Source organism: Sphaeramia orbicularis, chromosome 12 (genome assembly GCF_902148855.1).
Source record: "Sphaeramia orbicularis chromosome 12, fSphaOr1.1, whole genome shotgun sequence".
Taxonomy (NCBI): domain Eukaryota; kingdom Metazoa; phylum Chordata; class Actinopteri; order Kurtiformes; family Apogonidae; genus Sphaeramia; species Sphaeramia orbicularis.
Genome location: NC_043968.1, coordinates 15,644,452 through 15,666,596, shown reverse-complemented (window position 1 = coordinate 15,666,596; position 22,145 = coordinate 15,644,452). Strand labels below are relative to the sequence as shown.

Sequence of the window (22,145 nt, the reverse complement as noted above, 5' to 3'; positions counted from 1 at the left end):
ACTCAGGAAAAAATTTTGATTAAGGTTCTCATAATTCGTGCATGAAAGGGTTAATGACCGGGTCGTTAAAGAGCACCTGTGGATAATCACCAAGAAGACCCAGCAGCACTTCCGCTTTGTTGGATTAGAAAAAAAAAAAATTAGTGTGTGTAGTAACTCTCTATATAGAGCTCTAATGGGGACTAGAGGAGGTCACGTGGTCATCCTACCTGAATATAGACGTGGACATAAAATAAACGGCTGAAAATGTTCTCGCTAGATTTCTTAATTACCAATATGACACCAATCAGAAACCAGATGTTCATTAAAAAAAAAAAAAAAACGTTGTACCCATAAAACTGACAGATGCTCCACGGGCCAAACGTGGGCTCGGATGCTGCGAAAACACGAAAAAAAAAACAAACAAACAAAAAAAACAGTGTATCTTAAAAAACAGGATGTGATGTGCGTCGGAGAGGCGCGCGCACAAGCGGGTGTCAGAACCCACTCACTTTAGTAATCTTCAACAGGTCCACGGGGGCTTGGGTACACTCTCTCTCTCTCTCTCTCTCTCTCTCTCTCTCTCTCTCTCTCTCTCTCTCTCTCTCTCTCTCTCTCTCTCTCTCTCTCTCTCTCTCTCTCTCTCAGTGGAGTCCCGGCTGTTGGAAGCTCCGCACCACTTTCCATCTCTTCCCTCCGCACTGCGATTCCGCGAGGTGGCGGCTCACGTTGCGGACGCTAAAAACTCGAGCCCACACTTCTTTGGACGCGGCGGGTTCGCGAGGGCACGGAGACGTGTGGGAAAGGTTTGGACCGAGCAGACGCCAAATGCCCGAGACCCGCGGCCGCTGCCCCCGGTCCCGATGGGGAGGAGGACGAGCAGAGCAGCAGTGATGGGACAGTTTTCCGGAGGATGCTACTTGAGTTTGGGCATCCTTGTGCTTCTAGGTTTGCAAGTTGGGACCACCTCAGCCAGAGGTAAGACCGGCTCAGACGCACACTTGAAGCTCAGTGTTTTTTTTTTTTTTGTTTTTTTTTTAATTTTTTAATTTTATTTTCACATATGGAGATATGAAGAAAAGCCTTGATTCCACGTCGTGCGGTGCTTTTACTTGTGGTTTGTGCTGAAAAGTGACATGTGAGCAGTTGACGTGGGTGTGAGTGTGACTGAAAAACGCGGTATATCATGACAATTTCTTCCTTTATTCTCGTGTAAACACAGACAAGTTTTCAATTATGTTCGTTTTGCACAATGTTACAGATTTACCCATTAATTTATTAGAGATTATTTGTGTTTAACCCTTTCATGCGTGAATTGTGAGAACCTTAGTCAAGATTTTTTTTCTTCAGTGTTTTTATTCGTCTTTAGGCATGAAAAGAAACAATGTGATCAAGTTTTTTTTTCTATGGAGTTACAAAAATATCCATGCATTTAATTTTTGAAGAAAAGAAACATGTTTGAAGCCCAATATCAGAAAGTGATATGAAAACAATGAAATATAAACATTTTTAAAGCTGCTAATCTGATGTCTTCTCACATTTTAACATATTCTAATACTAGTAATTACTTCATGGAGATAAAATGCAAAAAAAAAAAAAAAAAAACCCTTCTTGTCTAACAAATAACAATTGATTTACACTAAAACATGTTACTGCAGATCAGGTTTATCAAGAACAGCAAAGTTACAGTAATGGTCTGAATGTCAGGGTATGAGATGGTGCGTAAGTGTCCACTGTGTTGGCTGATATGAAATTAAAACTACAAAACCCATGAATATACAAGAGAACAGCTGGAAAATAGCTGTCCACTGTAGTGACGTATGCATGAAAGGGTTAAAGTGATTGAAACTTCATTTAAAACATTGCAAGTAAGCTGATTCAGTATTCCAAATCTGTCTGCAGACCAGTGTCCATATACTATATATATTTTATATGCATATTTATTCTATTTTCTACATTCTATAGTTTTTATATGTATATTTATTCTATCTATATAGAGCCTGTTTGTGTTATTGCTGCTGCCTGCTGAAGCCAACAGCATCGAAATTTCATTTTTGATGTAAAATCTGGAATGACAAATAAAGTCTGTCTAAGTCATACACATTGACCATGACGTAACAACTGCCCTGATGCCCCCTTCCCTTATAGACTATGTGGAAATATAATTTCCTCAAACACTATTTTCTCATGCAGCATTTACTTTACATTTCTGCACATTTTCTGATCCTCTCTACCTTACGAAGCCACAAACACACATAGAAACTGTCACTTTGGATTAGAGACTGAAATATTACTAGAATTAGACATGCTTGTGCTATGTCCTGTTTAGTTTTGAATGTCAGTTCCACCTCCATTCCTGCTGACAGGCTTGGTAAGACATGCTCATAATTGCATGAAGACTGGGGGCCCTTTGCAACTACTAATTGATAAGGGTAGCTTTAAATATTGTGGGTGCAAAGTGAATCAGGAAGGTTATGGACTGCAGAAAATAATTTTGCTCAGTTATATAAACAGTAATGCACAGTTTTTGATTTAATTAGCCTACCTGATAGTAATTTATCATGCAGTCCCAAGAAAATACTAAAAGATATGCATTGTCTAGATTTTCACTTGGTCTGTGATGCAGCCTGTTGTAATAATTCTTTTCTTTTCCTCTGATAAATCTGTGCTGACCTATTGACACCCATTTAGCTCACATGGCAGTGTAACAAAGACGAATTTGCAAGTACAATTAGTTAACTAGCCCCGAGGTTTTCATATTTGCATCCCAAGTTTTGAAATTAGCTTCAACTTGGAAATTTGCATAGCATAAATATTAGATTAAGCATATGTGTCTTCAGGGTAACTTTGTTATGTAGGATTCTTTTTTTTTGTTTGTTTTGTTTTGGTCATTCTGTTAAAGTAAGTCTGAAAGCCAATGAATATAACCTTTCGAAACTGCCTGTATCTTGGATATAAGTAAAGCCGTGGCTTTGTAGCTGAAAGCAGTGACCTATGCTTGGCAGAAAAACAATAATGAAAGTGCATGAAGGTAAATAGAATAGAATAGAATAGCATTTATTGTTTTGTGCACAATGTGGATTTCACTGCACAAGCAGTTATTACAGCTACCAGGTTTTTAAGTTTCTTGGACGCTGTAAAATAAATATGAATGTTTTGAAACAACAGACACATTGAGACACATACTGTCCTTGGTTAAGGTAAGATAAGATAAGATAAGATAAGATACTCCTTTATTAGTCCCACAAGGGGAAATTCCAGATTTACAGCAGCAAAGCATACAAGAGCAAAAAAGAGCAAAATCAAAATAAAGACAAATCCAAAAAAAGCTATAAATTCTATTTACAGCTATGTGCATGCTCATCATGCCACAGTTATTGGAGTATCTTAAAGGTGCCCTGCCACACAAAACCGTTTTTATTTATATTTTTGAAAATATGTTCGGTCCATAGGTGTTTGTTTTATGTAGTAAATTTGAAAATGAACCGCTACCTCCTCTGTCTGTTATTGTCACTGAAAAGAAATAAGCGGAAAAATCAGGTTAATTATTAAAGCTGGTCAGTGTGACGTGTTAATGCCTGAGCTCATTAGTATTCATGAGCTCGCCCGGGTGAGACCACGCCCACAGAATTTGTCTAGCTCAGTGACAGCTTTCATATAGAGCAAGCTGGGGTGCCACAAGGGGGGGGGGTACAGGTTAGAAGTTGTGAAAATTCTGTGTAAGGTCTGCTGTACACAAGAGGCATAGAAGCTGGGAGTCGGACATTCAAAGCATGTTAAGTTTGACTTTTATTTCCTCCAGTTCCTCTACTTGTTGCGCAGGGTAAAGATGCTGAAAAGCTAGGCTCTCATTGGCTAGCAGTTAGCCAATCAGAGTCAAACAGATTAGAAGGCTGAGTAGCACAAATGGAGCAGAGTCTTCCAGCAGGATTTCTATACCATGTATACCATTCGATATTATATATACAGGGCGGGGAAGCAAAATTTACAATATTTTGAGGCAGGGATTGAAAGACAGTGTATGACAAATTAGTTTTTTGAAAGTCATGAGAATTTGCCACAAGAAAATTGACATAATAGAAAATATTTTTATTCTATGTGTCCTCCTTGTTTCTCAATAACTGCCTTCACACGCTTCCTGAAACTTGCGCAAGTGTTCCTCAAATATTCGGGTGACAACTTCTCCCATTCTTCTTTAATAGTATCTTCCAGACTTTCTTGTAATAGTTTTGCTCATAGTCATTCTCTTCTTTACATTATAAACAGTCTTTATGGACACTCCAACTATTTCTGAAATCTCCTTTGGTGTGACGAGTGCATTCAGCAAATCACACACTCTTTGACGTTTTCTTTCCTGATTACTCATATGGGCAAAAGTTTCTGAAAAGGTATGGATAATAGTGTTCGGTATGATTATGACATCAATATATGTTTGGTTTCAAAACAACTGACGTAGTGCCTGCTGAGAAAAAAACAACTAAATGTTCATTGTAAATTTTGCTTCCCCACCCTGTATCTAACACAAGGCATGTTACAGAAGGTAGATTTACTCTAGCTAAAGTGAAAACAAATAAATGAAAAGTACTATGATGTATAGAGCCATGGTGATATGAAATACTCTGAAAATAACAAATACAGATTTAAAGAATTACTGAAAGAGTAGCAAAACAATGCTCAGTGTCGGCTAATGTTTAGTTGATTGACATTACATTGATATATAACTGAAATATATCTGACCACTTACAAATTATGCTAAAAACTACTTTTTGGGAGGTATTACATGTATGTTGTTTTTGTTTTGTAATTGTGATGAATGGTTTTTAGTTTTTGTTTGTGTTGCTTTGTTTTGTTTTGTGTGTGGCTGTTTTTGGTCATTTGTGTACTGCAGTATAAAGACAATTGTGTTGAGTGCAGACTCCAGGAAGAATAGCGATGGCCTAAGCCAAAGCTAATGGAGATCCAAATATATGAAATAAAATGAAAATACCAAGTTAGAATAGCTGGAAACTTGGTAACCAAGGCATTTTGTCCATGGTAGAACTTCAGATACGACCACAAAAGTAATGAAATACATGTGGCAGGGCACCTTTAAGAAAACAGATAACCAAAATTATGTAATCCAAATATCTTGCCACAAATAATCCTCCATCCAAAAAAAAGTCAGGGGTTAGTGTGTAAAGGTGGATACTGGGAAGAGATGTGTTTGATGAATCTAATTAAAAGGTGAGCAGCAGCAATCAGTGTAATCACAGGTTGCAGTGTGAGCGCTGAGGTAGCAGCGAGGCGGCAAAGTGTGAGCAATGCAAAATGGCTAGTGCTACTGCATGTGTTTAGATGGATGAGGAGAATGTCAGATGTTTGGTGGCAATCTGTCATGAAAATCAGATGTCTGCGAGGTAAAAACAAATTGGACAGACTGCTCGAATGAAAACATAATAAATGATCCCATCGGGCTATCAAGAGAAGATCATTAAAAGGCCCCAGTGTGCAGTGACACAGACATGATAACACAGTGTCAAAACATGTAACCGTTCAGCCTGGAGCAGCCACCAGACTCTCTCCACATGCAAAACAGGAGGAGAAGCATCAACCTGTGATGCTCTGAGGCACAGAGACCTCACATCATCATCACATAGTGGGTTAGATAAGGTAACAACCACTCTAGCTTTCTTACTAACTATATTATAATGCACATCATGCTGTTTTTGACAACACGGTAGTAGGGTAATGTACTATTACACAACATGGTTCCATTTAAATTCAAGAGCTTAGCCGTTCCCCAAGTGTCACATTTGATGAGTCTCTTTTGGCTCAGACTCAGGTTTGTAGCCGATGTAGTCCATTGTACCTCCCGCTGCTTAAAAAAGCCTTTGAGTTTGAGCAGGGCATATGTGTGTGGAAAAAAAAAAAAAAAAAACAAACTCAAGAGAGAAACCAAGAGCAAAGGGGAAAGTGGAATAAAGGGCAATGGAGTCATCGCTGCCATGTATTATTTATCCCAAAAATGACTGCCAGACTCTTTCTCAAGCTCCAGCTTTGATTTAACTGACATTTCATATGAGATGAATTCGCGAGCACAGTCGGCCTGGTATCCACAGTTGCTTCTATTCTGTAAGAGATCGCATGGTGGACATATTGCCCGGTTTCACTTTTGCATTATTCAAAGAGAATCCATTTCTCTATCCAACTCACTACCCCCACTTCAGTCCCTCCTTCTTCTTCATACAGATGGAACTACGCTCAAACAATACTGAGACTTTGGAAACTAGTCAATACGTAAGCTTTTGTATATGACGTTCCCAGGAGAAACAGGATTGATTGGAACAGAATCCTTTTGTTTGTTCTAATAAACAATGCTTTCATTATGAGTTCGGTGTTTGTTATTGTGGTAAATGTACAATATAGATTCACGGTGGTCCTATATCAACGTTGGCTTTGAGTTTTTCTTTGTTCTCACATTATATATATATTTATTTAGAGTTAGCATTTCTGCATATTCCTTCATGAATATACTGTTGCTTGATATATTATATTCATTCAGCACCATCTACACATATTGCAGTGTTTGCACAAATGCACTTTAATGCTGTCAAATATGTTCCCTGTGCCAAAATGCTTATGGAAGAATGGGGTGTCAAATGTTGCCATTTCAGTCTCCTCCTGCAAATTTGCCTCTCAGCCTTGACGCTTTCTGTTCGATAAGAGCTTTCGTTGCTGTTGTGTGTTTTGTAATAACATTGAAAGGGAAGCCTTGGAGATAACTGCCCATTCACATTGCACTATTCAATGCCTCACTGGCTAACTCAAGGGCATCGCCACAAAGGCCAGATTCACACCATACACCATTCACTTCAATGCCAAACACTCACAACAACAACAACAACCCCACACCCCCCCAAACACACACACACACACACACACCCCTCTTTTTCCCTCATCTCCTTTTTTCCTGCCTCCTTGTACCAATGTGTAGCACTTTTGTTTCCCCCAAAGTGCTTTTATTTCATAAGCGCCCCATCCCTTCATCCTTTTTTGTCGTCCGCTCCTCTCTCGCAATTCCTTTCGCCGCAGTTAAGTTTCAGTGGATTGTTGCTGTGACAAATGTTTTGGTTGTGGTATCATTTCTCAAATCGCCTGACTGAGGGAGAAAAGGAGAGGGAGCGGAGCAAGGGAGCGAGAGAATGTTACTGAGGAAGGAGAGAGAGAGAGAGAGAGAGAGAGAGAGATAGAGAGAGAGAGAAGACGGATAGGGGGGTTATAGCACAGAATATGTAAGTATCTCATGTTATCGGTAACTGCCAAAGCAGTTTGTCAGTAACAGCAAGCACCTGTCACCCCTGTCCCCGATGAATTAATTTCAAGAGTAATCAAAAGCAAATACATATTTGATGACATTGGATTAAAGCAGGGTTTGTTTATGTGTGCAGTGAGTTTGGTGTGTGTGTGTGTCTGTGTGTGCGCATCTGTGTTTTGACTTGCAAAGGCAAACAAATGTTCACGCACCAGTTTTGATGTCAAATGGGAAAATATGATTAAAGCTACAATCAAGAATAGATTTAGACGTCAATATTAACATAGGTGGAGATGTCTCACAGAGGAGCTAACGTATTGTGAAGTACATCACAGTCTAGAATTTACCGTCGCTCCTGTCCATGACTATTTATAATATTCAAATACAAAACAGAAAATATAAGAAATGTATTGAAGTGGAAATGGGAATCGTTTACCTTAAGCTGCCATCAGAACCAATACAGCTACACTTCATGAAACACACTGTTAAGGCAACATGTTCGCTTTGACATTGTCCTAACATTTTCTTTTCTTTCTTACATTTAATGAAGGTTCAGCCACACAAAAGGATACAGGATGTGAAGTAATGCAGAATGTCAACAGTTTATTATATTCAACAAAGCGAAACGCAGCAAAATAGATAGAAATGCCAACAGCTTTAACCTCACTTTCTTTCCAAACAAATATGTTTACATAGGTCTATAAATTCTAAGTCCTAGCGATGAACATCTGTGGTTTCAGCAATGCTGTCATCAGGTTATATATGAAAAAAAATCATATCATGCAGATAATAGCGGTTTATCACCCAGCACTAAGCCTATTTAAAGCACTTTGTCCACTATATTGTTTAGTCTTATGAGTGCTTCTCTTCTATATTATTATTATTTGTAATATTAGTATTAGTATTATTATTGAAGGGAAGGGGGTCTAGTATTTTCAGATTAGACACCATTATTAGATGTGATATATACCAAGCCAAACACAATAAGATAAAGCCAACACAGAAGAACTAGCACAACAAACAAACAAACAAAACAGATTGTCTAATGAGTGCATTTTTCCCCTTTCATTGTGTTAATTGTGTGAATTGTGTTGAACCACGCTCGCTCTCTTGTGTTGAAACAAACAGCGGTAATAACACGACACCCCCCCACAGAAAAAGGGCTATATTTCATGTAACCCTGTCTTTTTTCAATGGCCATTTGGTGCCTTTGTGAGTGTCAGTGATCCAGGATGGGATTTAGGAGTCCCTACTGGCGTATGACGGCTACATAATACCTCTCTGTAGTCATGCGTGTACTGTATGTTGTAAAGCCAACAAAGGGCTGTCATTTAGAACATGAAGCAGAAAGAGGAGTTCCACTGGCCTTTGAAGGCGCCTTGTGTTTTTCTGAGCTTTTCTGATGAAATCCTTGGTCCTGCAAGGATGAGGAAAGATTCTGACTTCAGATTGGTCTTGGAGAAATACAAAGCTTAAGCACATCGAAATCAAAAAGGCAGAAATGATGACTTCTTAGTGCTACAGTGATCCCATGGCAAATAGACTACATTAAATACTAATGCAGTGAGTCTTCAGTTTGGACACTTTAGTCATTTTCTGTCTGTAAAAGGATGTTTCCTTTTTGAAACCACTGCATTCACTGTATAAGTGAGACACAGTGTGTTTGTAGAAGCCGTGTAATGCAAACCACTTTGACTCACTGCACTTTCCTCTCCCTTGACCTTTTTACCTTTACAGTAATATCTACTTCTTTGTTTTATTCTGGAGTGAGCAGTCGGATTTGTTTGATAAAAGGGCAAAACGTCAATAATGACTAGTTGAAAATTCACTAAGCAGTGTGAGGCTCACCTTCTGGCTTGACTACTGTATTATCCCTCTGCTGGTCTCAGAGCTGTCGATGTCTACTACTCTATCACACCCTTTATCTCCTACCAGCTAATCCACGCAAGGTTCAAAACACTAGTGTGGATCTTGTGCAGTTTGTTCAATTCAGTTCAACTTTATATGGCCCAATATCACACATCACAAATTTGCCTCGGTGGGTTTTACAGTCATTGTTTAGTGTAAGAAGTTGTTCATTTTTTAGATGTCAGATCTTATTTATAGTAAATCTTATTTTTTATACTGTTGACTGTTAAACAACCATATTATAGCTAGTAGTTGACCAACAGAGGATATAGCACAAAAGGAAAAAGCTTATTGTCTGAAAACACCGCCTCTCCAAAAACAATAGTGCCATTTTTTACTTCATTAGAAAGAGATAACTTCAAATGAGCATCTAAGTTAACCCTCCAGGATCTGGGTGAGCATATTATGCACACTTTGCACTTCATGTTACAAAAGTACGGATTATTTTTCAAAATTTGTATCAGGTTGTAATTCAAAAGTTGCTCATTTTTGCATGATTTTTAATATTCTGGCCAGCAAGGCTAAAGACCTTCATTTTGTCTTCTGTTTATGTAATTATACTTCTCTTTTTTCTTTTGTTCAGACAAAGTATAGTTTTTTTAGATGTTCCCTGCTTGACAGTTTTGACTGTGACTCCAGTCTTCCTCAGAAGCGTCATCCGACGTGCTGCTGATGTGTCATTTATCAGCTGGTCGGCTCGACGGACCAATCAGAGCCCGTTGAGCCGACTGTGCCTCTTCTTCCTTGGGTGGTCTCTGGAGGAGGGAATTCCAGGTGTGAGAGAGGGTGTACGTCCCCTCATCCCAGTTGATGCTTCTGAGGAAGACTGGAGTCACAGTCGAAACTGTCAAGCAGGCAACATCTAAAAAACTATACCTTGTCTGAACAAAAGAAAAAAGAGTAGTATAATTCTGGCCAGCAACTAAAATTTACCCATTGTTAACAAAAGAAAATGGCAACTCTGGCACCTGTCTCCAAAGTGTGCCAAAAATGCACTATAATATGTAATATAACCATTGCTTTTCAGCCATAAGCAATTAAAGCATAAATCATTTTACTCTCATTTTCACATGAACCGTTCTGTTACCCTGTGACCTTACTTTTGCCATTTTTGGAAGAGGGAGACATTGCACGTTTTTTTCCCCACTAGATGGCAGTTCCTTGCTTCCGTCTTCATCAAGGCTTTCACAGGGTGTGTTTATGTAGCTTTGGGTGTGTGAGGCTGCGAAAAAAAAGAAAAAGGAAACAAATTTTTATGTGGTATATAGGAAAAAAAAAAAATAGGGTGGTGCAGTGGTTAGCACTCGTGCCTCATAGCAAGAAGGTCCTGGGTTCGATTCCAACACCAGTTGAGGTTGAGGTGGGACCTTTCTGTGTGGAGTTTGCATGTTCTCCCCCGTGCCTGCGTGGGTTCTCTCCGGGTACTCCGGCTTCCTCCCACCATCCAAAGACATGCACTAATAGGTTAATTGGTTAATCTAAATTGCCCATAGGTGTGAATGTGAGGGTGATTGTTTGTCTCTATATGTCAGCCCTGCGATGAACTGGCGACTTGTCCAGGGTGTACCCCGCCTTCGCCCCTATGTAGCTGGGATAGGCTCCAAGCAACCCCCATGACCCTAGTGAGGATAAAGCGGGTTCAGAAAATGAATGAATGAATGAATGTAGAAAAAAATATGTTTTTTGTGTTTTTTTTTTTTTGCATTAAAAGTTATGGTTTGTTTACATGATAAACACAGTATTTAAAGGGTTAAAAATATGACAGTTATTGAGTAGTTGGTATTTTTGTTTATGGCTCAAGTAAAAAAAAAAGTAAAAGAGGTAAAGGGGTCATATTTTGCTGAACCCACTTTTATTAGTCTTTGGTTCATTTATTTATTTGTGTATTTGGACCCTAACAGTTCAAGAAGTTTGAATTTGAACCCTCCAGGTGCTGCAAAGCTATCTTTATATTTATTCCTGCAAAAATCGAGTGGATTTCTACAACCCGTTTCAATCCCTTCTTAATTTGTTGCGTTTTATAACTAGTTACGTGACAACATTTGCACATATAAGGTCAAGACTTCCAACGAACATTTTTCCGAGGACGCCATAACTGTTTGTCAGCAGCAGCGGTTGTAGTCCACACTGAAAATATGTCTAAATTCGAGCCGATTACCTAAAATGTTCAATTGTTGGTTGAACGGGACAGAGCAGCACAGTCAGCAACCTGGAGGGGGCGGGGCATTATGTGGCTCATGTGCATTTAAAGGGCCAGCGCTCAAAACGACCTTTCTGGTGTCATTACTCAGAAATAGGGTTAAAGATGGACCTGTGGAGTTGTATTAATGAAGAATTCAGACCCAAGTGTAGGATTTACAGTTTATGTAGACCACAAGGAAATGTTTTAAAATGCATAATTCCATTTTAAAAACAAAATATCACTCCTTTAAAAACAAACTATGAACATTTTTTTTGACATTATTGCACGACTTGTCCCTGTTATGCAGACTTGGTGGTTAGGAAGGACCTCTCTGGGTGGGATACCAGAGGGTTAACATTATTCTCATATCAATCAATCAATCAATCTGTTTCAATTATTTGACGCAAATTTGTCCACGTTCTACCAATGCTGACGTCCACTATAAACTACCTATCAGTAATCGCTCTCATTGTAGCCTTTACATTTCATATCAATGTACACCAAACTACATCTGTGTAATAATAATATGTGACTAATATGAAACTCAAACTCATTCCTTTGCATATGTCTTGATTCACCATTAAATGACAATAATTCAAGCATATTCAGTCCCAGGTCAGTGTTAAATGTTGCCTGTTTTTGTCACACTCCTTTCTGCTGTGTTGAGTTTTGCTCCCCTTGCGTATTGACAGTGGTTAATGACTTGAGCAGCCGAAGTACAATGTGTATGCATATGTGAAGTTGTGTGTTTTGCTCTGCTGTTTGAACACCGGTGTGAGGTTACGCATGTGTAACTTTGATGAGGTTCCCCTTTAGTCAAGGACTCCCCTTTGTCATTAAGATAGATACCATCTCTTCTGTGCATTGATGTAGCTACATTCATTTAAAGACTACTTTTGTTTCACCTCACAGACAGTAAAATCAATAAATAGCTTTGCCTGTTTCTGCTTCATTTTGTCTTATCTGGTTTGGGCCAACTGAACCCCAGAGCTGAACACAATAGAACTTTTATCAAGTCAGAGCTGCTATAGGCTGTATGTGTGTTATTAAGGAGCTTAAAATAATATTACTGTTATTGCTTTATTATTACCTATAATATCTTTGGAATGCTACCATGTGAGAATTGATACAGTATATATTTTTGGTAGGTGCATGTGGCCGTAAAACCTCAAAGGATTCTCAAAATTATATAAAAAAAACATATTAAAAAGCCATATTCCTGCAGTGGGCGTCATATTCCTCCATTGCAATCAGCAACAGGAGTGTAGTTTATTCTGCAGCAAGACTTCTGTATAACTTTGGATTGGGCAGGTGTCACGCTGGTGCATACAGTTTTATATTTAAGCTGCTTTGCTCATTGGAAGAGCTGAGAGGAATAAAGTAATTTTCTGAGCCAGTTGGCTTGATGGCTTGTCAAAATATTGTTGAAACAGGAATCTCACATGATAGACATTGTAAAGATAATTATTTAACCCATAAAGACCCAAACATCCATCACCGACCAAAACCATCTACTCTTTTCAAATGTTCGATAACTTCTGACCCATTAATCTTATCAATCCATATAAATAATTGGTGTAAAATACAGTTTATCATCTTTTCATGGTCATCAGATATGACCCATTTGGACGTTCAGAGGCTTCGTAGTGAACGTGGAAACACCGTCTTCTTCTACAACATTGATTCAACAGTAAAACCCATGGAGTGTAATCAATGATAGTGGATGGAGACACTTGGTTTATGTTCAGTTAATGATATATTTTACTGAAAAAGTCACTTTTTCTACAGTTTTCTCTGTTTTAATATAATAACCTTAACTTTAATCTGAACTTTTATGAACATCTTCATTCAGTTGATTACAGGAAAATACCCAATTTATACTGATAAAGTACAAATAATGTTATAAATAAATGGTGATAAATTCCTTCAGAAAGGTTAGATTGAGAAAATTTCCTTTGGGAGCTGACATAAAAGTAATGCTGGGTCTTTATGGGTTAATGCACATAATATCATTAAATAATTAAAGATGAGAGTAAGTGGTGCACTTCTTTAAGATGTAGTGATTGTTGAAACAGGAGCTTATGTTAACCCGTACAGACCCAGACATTCACCGTTGATCAAAACCATCTGTGGATCTAAAGGGTTTAATATCTGTTGATCCACTAATCCTATCAATACACATAACTAATTCATGTAAAATGCAGTTTGTCATCTTTTCATGGACATCAGATATGACCCATTTGGATGTTCAGAGGCTCCGTAGTGAACGAGGAAACACCGTCATCTTCTACAACATTGATTCACCAGTAAAACCCATGGAGTTGGATCAATGACAGTGGATGGAGACACTTGGTTTATCTTCAGTTAATGATATATTTTACTGAAAAAGTCACCTTTTCTGCAGTTTTCTCTGTTTTTGATAGAATAACCCTCAACTATACTCTGAGCATTAATGAACATCTACATGATCGGTGAATTCAATGTTGGAAAGTACCTGAATTTCACTGAAAAAAAAGCAAAATAAAGAAGATTGTATTCGAATAAATGGTGATAAATCACCTAAGGAAGGTTAAATATAGAAAGAAATTCATTTCTGTAATTACCACAAAAGTAGCAGTGGGTCTTTATGGGTTAAAAACACATCTACAGCGATCTGTTGTGAATGTACCAACTCCACTGTCAGAATTCACTGTAAAAATAGGTGTAAAACAGTGTGTATTAGAGGCTAAGATATCAGTTTTTATTCAGGATGACTCTTGCTCGTTTTTGTCAGCTTGCTGTGGTCTCCAACTACAGCATACACATGTACTGACAAGACCCATATTCAAAGCAGTGAATTGTAGAAGCATCTGAAATTGAAATGTCAGGTTGAAATGAACATGCCTTGAATTAGAATGTGGAAATAGAAAAGACAAGCTATTGTGCAGCTGTATCTCGTGTTGACATTTTTGTGTGCATTCTGTTTACTGACTGTTTCGAATACCTCGATACCAGATTTGTCGGCAGTGAAAAGCTCGACATTTTCCGCAGAAATGGCTACGGTTTCTCTTCTGTGGAGTACAATAATGAGACGGTAACAAAAGTCTCATTCTCCCACCTCTAATCAGTTTTCTTGAGATCTGCAAGGTATCCTTTTCTTTTCTCATGCATGTGTGTGTGTTGCATAGCAGTAATCCAAAACAAGGTCTGATAAAATGAGAGGATAAAACCCAATTACCCAGTAGGCAGTCCTGAGTCATCTCCCATTTGTTCCAACCATTTTCCCCTCTGTCTTCTTCTCTTTATCTCAACTCATATAGTTTACTCAAAGACCACCCCAACTGATTGTAATCTGTAGGTGAAAAAGAAATGAGATAAAAAAATGTGAAGACGAAGCTGGAGTGATAGAGTGAACTAATCGATGCCAAGCAGCCAGCACAGAGGGATTCTTTTTTCTCTTCAGTACAATCTTCCAATGTGATTGTGAAGTTTGTGTTCGCCTGGCTCTGAAGGGACCAATTAAGGAACGGCAGGGCAGGGGCCTGAACTGCTGGCTCTCCTAATAGCATACAGGCTGAAGTGGACCTGATCCATAGTCAGTCGATAACACAGGCCCCTCTAGTCTCAGCCAATGAATGCCGACAATTGAACTCAAAATGGAAAAAATAGGGGAAGAAAGAAAAAGATCAGACAGGGAAGAGTACTCGCATGTTCAAAACTATTACTGTGACTATTCTTTTACAGATATTGTTTTCATTATTACGATACCAAATTCTTTATAGATGGACCCCGACACTAAAGCCAAGTCCGGACTCGTTTCAACACCACAGCTGACTGTGAACCTTCACAGGACTCTGTCATTTCATTGAGATCAGATCTCTTCCTCTGTTGAGTTGGGTCATTGTTAGCTCATCGGCTGATATGCCATGAGCTACTGTGAAGGGACCGTGTCCGGCGTCATCTTCGTCATCATTTTCATCATTGTCGTCTTCATCTTCATTAGCAATTTCTTCAAACATCTTCACTGACGAAACTACTGGTCGAATTCATTTCAAATTTTATGTGCAGCTTCCTTGGGACAATGTCTACAAAGTTTATTCAGTTTTGACACATTTGGTATTTGATTTTTTTTTTTACATATTAAAAAATCGGCCTTTACTTATAATGGGCCATATTTTGATGGCTTATAACATGGAAATGGTTTGAGGTGTCAGTATAGTTACTATTGAGCACTGATTAGAAGTCATATATGGATTTTCTTTTGGGTCCATGACCTTTGACCTAGAGTGACCTTGAAGGGTCAAACTCAAGGTCACCAAAATCTACATTTCAACAATCTTCTCCGAAACTACTGGTCAGATTCATTTCAAATTTTAGATGTAGCTTCTTTGGGACAATTTGGACATATTTAGATTTTTGAATTTTTGAAACACTAGAAATAAGCCTTTACTTAACTTATAATGGGGCATATTTTGATGGCTTATAACATGGAAATGGTTCAAGATATCAATATAGTTACTATTGAGCACTCTTAGGAAGTCATATATGGACTTTCATTTGGGTCCATGACTTTTGACCTTGAGTGACCTTGAAGGGTCAAACTCAAGGTCACCAATGTCTTCATTTTAACAATCTTCTTCTCTGAAACTATTGGTCGGATTCCTTTCAAATTTAAATGGAGCTTCCTTGGGACAGTTTGGACATATATAGATTTTTGTATTTTTGAAATACTAGAAATTTGCCTTTACTTATAATGGGTCATATGTTGATTGCTTATAACAGGAAAATGGTTACAAATATCAATATAGTCACTATTAAGCACTGATTTGAAGTCATATATGGATTTTAATTTAATGTCTTGAGTTATCCTCAAATGAAAGTACCACCGCTTGTCCCATTTGGGAGATTGATCTTATGTATCAAGACTGCAGGACTCAGGAGTCCCAGATCCAGACAACCTCACAAATTCAAGTTGTATATTGAGCTACAGGGCCATTGATCCAATTTTTGGGACCAATTCGGTACAGGAGCTTGAACTAGTTTAACTTATTTTACCAGGCTGAGCTATGACAGGTTGTGTTAAATTAAAAGTCCTACTTCAGTAACCTGATGGCAGCGGCATCATGGTGCTAAATCCAACAATTTTTTGCCTCAGTTATAGGCAACATAGCAATGTGATGAACATAATAGTTTTATATATTATATTGTTATTAACAGAGTTAGAGAGCTGCTAGTGTCTGACAAGTCGTGTAATTTATTGCAGAGGCAGGGCCAGTACCTGGAAGAAGGTCACATCTCAGATGAGGAGGAGGGAAGACGTGTTGGGGGAATGTTTTCTAGAAAGTTTTTTTGGGAGGACGATGAGACTTGGTGAATTTAGTCTGAAAGAAAACTAAAACTGCATCTTATGTCGGATTTAAAGTGAGAAGAGGTGAGCTGAAAACAACCGAAGGAATATGTAAACACTGCAAAAATCGATAGTGAAACTGACAGCGCAGCTTTAGCTTTGCATAGACAAACCTATCTCCACATGTTATTAAAGCTGCTTCACTGCTGCTTATTTTTCACGTTAACCCATAAAGACCCAAACATCCACCACTGACCAAAATCATATACTGGTCTAAAATGTTTAATAACTTCTGAACAACCAAATCTGTCAATGCATGTAAATAATTGGTGTAAAATGCAGTTTGTCATCTTTTCATGGTCACCAGATATGACCCATTTGGATGTTCAGAGGCTCCGTAGTGAACGTGGAAACACCATCATCTTCTACAACATTGATTCACCAGTAAAACCCATGGAGTTAGATCAATGACAGTGGATGGATATGCTTGTTTTTATGTTCAGTTATTGATATCTTTGCTGAAAAAGTAACTTTTTCTTCAGTTTTGTTTGTTTCTGATATAATAACCCTCAACTTTAATCTGACTTTTTATGAACGTTTACATAATAAGTGAATTAAATACAGGAAAATACACGATTTTCACTGAAAAACACAAAAATGCAGAATATAAGTTTCAGTTTCAGTTTATTGTCATTGCCATAAAGACAGCAAGATGTCGTTCATAATATGATAATAATTGGTGATAAATCACTTAAAGGTTAAATCTAGATAAAAATTCATTTGGGGACTTTCACAAAAGCAGCACTGGGCCTTCATGGTTTAATTAGTGATTACTGATGGTAACAAAAACAGGCTGTCGATAGATTACTGCTACCTAGTAGACTGGAGTTGCTCATTCAGTCCTATTTCTTATATCAAGAAAGTCTCCAGAGTGGAAGTACAGTGTACTGGTTCAGTCTGGTCAAGTGTCTGGCTTTTTATCAAACCGGTTTGGCTTCGTTTGCTTCTGTTCAAGCTTTTAACTCTATGATAAGCCATGTTTATGTGTTTTCATTTCTGTTTGTTGCTCTGCCGCCAGCCTTGCTCTTGTATTTGGTTTGAAATGTCTTTATAAATACACCTGTTTCTGTCTGTCACCCTATGACGCTGTTAAGCATCTTGTTTCTTGACTGTTTCCTGTCTTTCACGTTACCCGAGGCGTGCTGCACTTCTCAGTATATTCACGGATCATAGGTCAGAGGGGAATCATACAGATGCATACATTTCTGTATGTATGGGTAGTGATGTGAGCACAGTATACAGATTAGATCTAAGGTGGGTGAATACAAGCGTGACCGTTCCCAGATGTGGTCAGGCAGAAACCCAATCACAGCACATTTGCCCCTTGCATTAATGTGCATTTTTTCTTGTCTGGTTTGATACAAAGGTTAAATGAGGTCTACAATACACTATCTACATAAGTGTACAAATGGGCACAGACTTGTATACATTTGTGTTCTTTGTTAGATTGGTCTGTTTTGCTTTCGTGATGTCTGTTGACTTGTTCTGTGTAGCCTGCACATACTGAGGGAATAGACTGGTGACATTCAGCTCCCTCTCTGTTGACCTACAAGGTGCATGATAACCTCCAGGAACAGTGGGTTTGTTTTTCAAGGCTAATGGAAGACTCTCCCTAGAGAATACATAAACCAGTGATGTTATGACCCATCTCAAAAGGGATTCTGTTCATTGCTTTGCTCCAGTTTTTCCCCAAGATGAGGCCGAATAAGGGAGTCCATAATGTAACGTGACTTCTTTAATTCAATCAATAGTCATATTATTTACAAGCAGCATTTTAGTCTTTGAATACCGGTCTGTTTCTTCAATGAATGTGTATCTTGCTCACGTTACTGCATTATATTTGTGATGACAGCGTGAGAACAGTTTCTGTCATCAACCCTACTCAACAATTTTAGAACTTCTCTGTTACTCCTAAAATGGACTGATGTGTGAAAGGATATGAGGGAAGATGGATCTCTCACTTTGTTTTACATTAAGATTATAATTCCTGCTTTTATACTGCCCTGTAATGCAGGGAAGAGTGCAGAAGTGAGGCTTATCTTGAGCACTTAAAACATCATTGGCATTTATTTTACAATTGTTTTGTCAGGTAAAAGATATTTCTTGTTTTGTACAAGTAGCTGCAGGTGCTGGGGGTAGCAATATCAGGCTTTTAATGCTCTGTTTTGGTCCAAAGTAACATATGATAACTACTGACTGAAGTTTTTATGAAATTTGTGAAGTGCACTCAGATAATGAACTAATGCTTTTAGTAGAGCTGCACAATATATTGTTTGAACATCGTCAACGCAATGTACGTGTGCGCAATAGTCACATCGCAGGTCCTGTAACGTAGGATACAAATGAACTCAATGTGTTCTCATTAGGGCTGCACAATTCTGGCAAAAATGTGAATCATGATTCTTTTTCTTAGAATTGAGATCACAATTCTCTGGGATGATTTTTGTCACAAAATGTTTATTTCACTGCTGTCAAGGAAAATGGGTTCTTTTACCTCTGATTCGCATCTTTCATAGCAAGTAGTCTGGTCACTTATGCAGTGTTTGCTGTGGAATTCATCTGTTAGTGTGGCTGTGTGTAATGGGGGGGTACATGTGCGTGGTTCAGCGTGGGGTGCATGCGTGTGCATTTCGGTTGGGGGAGGGGGCTCGGCTGCAAGCGTGCAGTTCGGCCAGCAGGGGGTTGCACACGCGTGCGTTTCAGCAGTTTCCGTCCTACTTCTACAATGGGGGTTGGTGCGGTGCGGTCCGTGCCCCCGTAGAAGTGAAAGTGAAACTTTTTGTTCATTTCCCTTTTCCCTGCACGTATGATCCTGGTTGCTAAGCGACGTCAGCTGATCTGTGAAAGTTTGCAGCGCAAAGAAACTTCCCAGCCGGCGCAATGGAATATTTTTAATATAAAATTTTGGTAGAGGGTGAGACTTTTGATTCTTGATTAAAGGCCGAGTTATTGTCACTGGCAAAGAAAAGAAAATGAGAAGAAGAACTGCAGCAGAGGTCAGAGAAGTGAAAATGAAAACACACTTGGATCTGGACGACAGAAAACAAGACCAACATGAGATTAACACTGATGAATGTGAACCTTAATTGGGCAGGAGTTCAGGTGGGTGACTCACCACTACCACTGGGGTTTTCATCCATTTCACTCTCTTTACCGCAGACGTTCCTCCGCTGTCATTCACTCTTTCTTCACTCAACTGCAGCCGACAGCAGCAGGCTCACATGTTGTAAAGACGCTTTACCATTGGTTGAGGGAAGAGATGGCGGCGGTTCTGCAATTGTGGGCATTTGTTAGTAATGCAGCCATGAAATAAAATGCTTAAGAATCATCTGTGTTTAGAAATGAGATCGCATTCATGTGTGAATTGAGATCGCGATCTTTTAATGATTAATTGTGCAGCCCTAGTTCTCATCTAATTTCAACCTGGGTACCTGACACACACTACGCGCAGCCATCGACCAATCACAATAGTTCTTAATCAGTTTGCTGAAGCAGACCACGCCCTTGCACATGGAGTGAGTCACTGGTAACAACATTGAAAAATGAGCAACAAACAAGAGAAAATCACCGAAAACTAAGACTTGGTGCTAAAAAGAAAAGCAACGTCAGTTATCTGGAATTATTTCAGCTAAAAGAAGGATGATATTAAAACGTGTTCTGTGTCGATAGTGTCTTTCACCTGTTGCCACAACGAGAGGAAACACAACTAATTTGTTTGACCATTTACGTTGGCACCACACAGCTATTATATCCACCTGAATATTTTTTCATATTGCAATATATATCGCAGGGTTAAAAAAAATTGAAATATCAGTTTTTTCCAATATCGTGCAGCCCTAGCTTATAGTTATTGTAGGTATTTTTTACCTGCTTTCTGCCCTGTAGTTTTGAAAATACTAAATTTTCTGTGACTTTAGAATGCAACATTTAATCGAATCGAATCGAATAGAATCAACTTAATTATTCTTAATGGGAAATTTGTCTAGGACAGCAGTGCTACATTTTGCTGCACAAAATCAACAGTGACAAATACACACAAAAACACTCTGCCACACTGCAAAATAAAAGAGCACAGCATAGTTAAGAAAAAAAAGTGATGTTATCATGCTCGCAGTGTACCCATCAGACCCACATGTAGCCTTTTTCACCATTTTCATAATGCATCCATAGAGCTTATCACTCTGAAATCATTCTCCACATTGTCACTTGCTGCCTGCGCTTACAATATTATAATATAAATAAAATAATCATCTGACGCTCTGGTTTCATTGTGCTTGTTAGAAGCACTGCTTTGACATGTACGCCTGCCTTCACATTATTCCCATCTGTCTCATTTCACCATGATGAATATTGGCACTTCTTTGCATGTCCATTGCTCTATCTACTGTGTCATTTTATTACAGCCAGCCATTAGTTCCCTCTGTGTGTAGAGTCTATGCTACCACGTCGTTTTGATAACTGGCTGGAAAAAGCTGTCTACCTCACTCTTACCTGCAGAGATCGTGACAGCCAGTTCCTTTGTGAGATCCGGTACAAGACTGAGAGAGGGAGTGACAGAATGTTCATTTTACACGGCAACATTGTGTCAAGGCAGAGCAGGATAAAAATATAGGTAGTGCAGTGCTTTTCTTTTCATGCCATCTGAATATAAATGATGTGGCCCAAGTCTCGTGTTAGTATGTTTTGTTAAATGTCCACGTACACAATGCTGTGTGTATCTGTGTGTGATTTAGAGACGCTCGTGTGTATTGTCTAAAGAGATCTGTGGTCTAATTGCGGTTGTAGGCGGTATTGACTTGCTGGCACCTACACATTTATTTCCATTTTATGCAACTACTATACATTTAAGAATCTTTTAACATCAGTCTTCTTTTCATTCGAAGTTGTTTAAATCTACCTCATCACTGCTCAATGTGTCTTTGTCCCAATGACAGAATGAAAGTTTTCTGGCATCAAGCACATACATATATCAAGTTTGGTGTTAATAGGACATTTCATCTTTTGTTTTGTTTTTGTGTTTATAGAGTGATTACAGTTTTATTGAGATTATATTTAATGATTTAGTGAAAATGTCTCAAGTATCGTTAGCCAATCTAATGTTAAAGGCTATCTTCACATTAGTTGAGTTAGTTTATCTAACTGCAGGTAATCTATTAACACTATGTTAGCTAATGTTAAGGGACCAGACATGTTGATAAAAGCATGCAGGGAAGTAGTGTGGGATCATGGGAAATGGTGTTTTCAAAGTCTTAATGATAAAAATCTCTAAAGCTTTGGATATGGCACAAGTTAAGACAAGAAAATGCGTCAAAGTTCTATTCTATTCTATTCTATTCTATTCTATTCTATTCTATTCTATTCATTCTATCTGTTCTATTCTGTTATTTTAGGTTCTATTC

The 22,145-nt window shown here is 38.4% G+C and overlaps 1 protein-coding gene across 1 annotated transcript in view; it reads left to right on the top strand.

Moving 5' to 3' along the window:
* Positions 1 to 642: 642 nt before the first annotated feature.
* The window catches only part of LOC115430341 (netrin receptor UNC5D-like), a 217,099-nt gene continuing 195,596 nt past the window's right edge, over positions 643 to 22,145 (top strand). The window contains 1 exon segment of the mRNA XM_030150301.1: positions 643 to 957. Coding sequence (XP_030006161.1) covers positions 843 to 957 — 115 coding nt within the window. The 5' untranslated portion in view covers positions 643 to 842.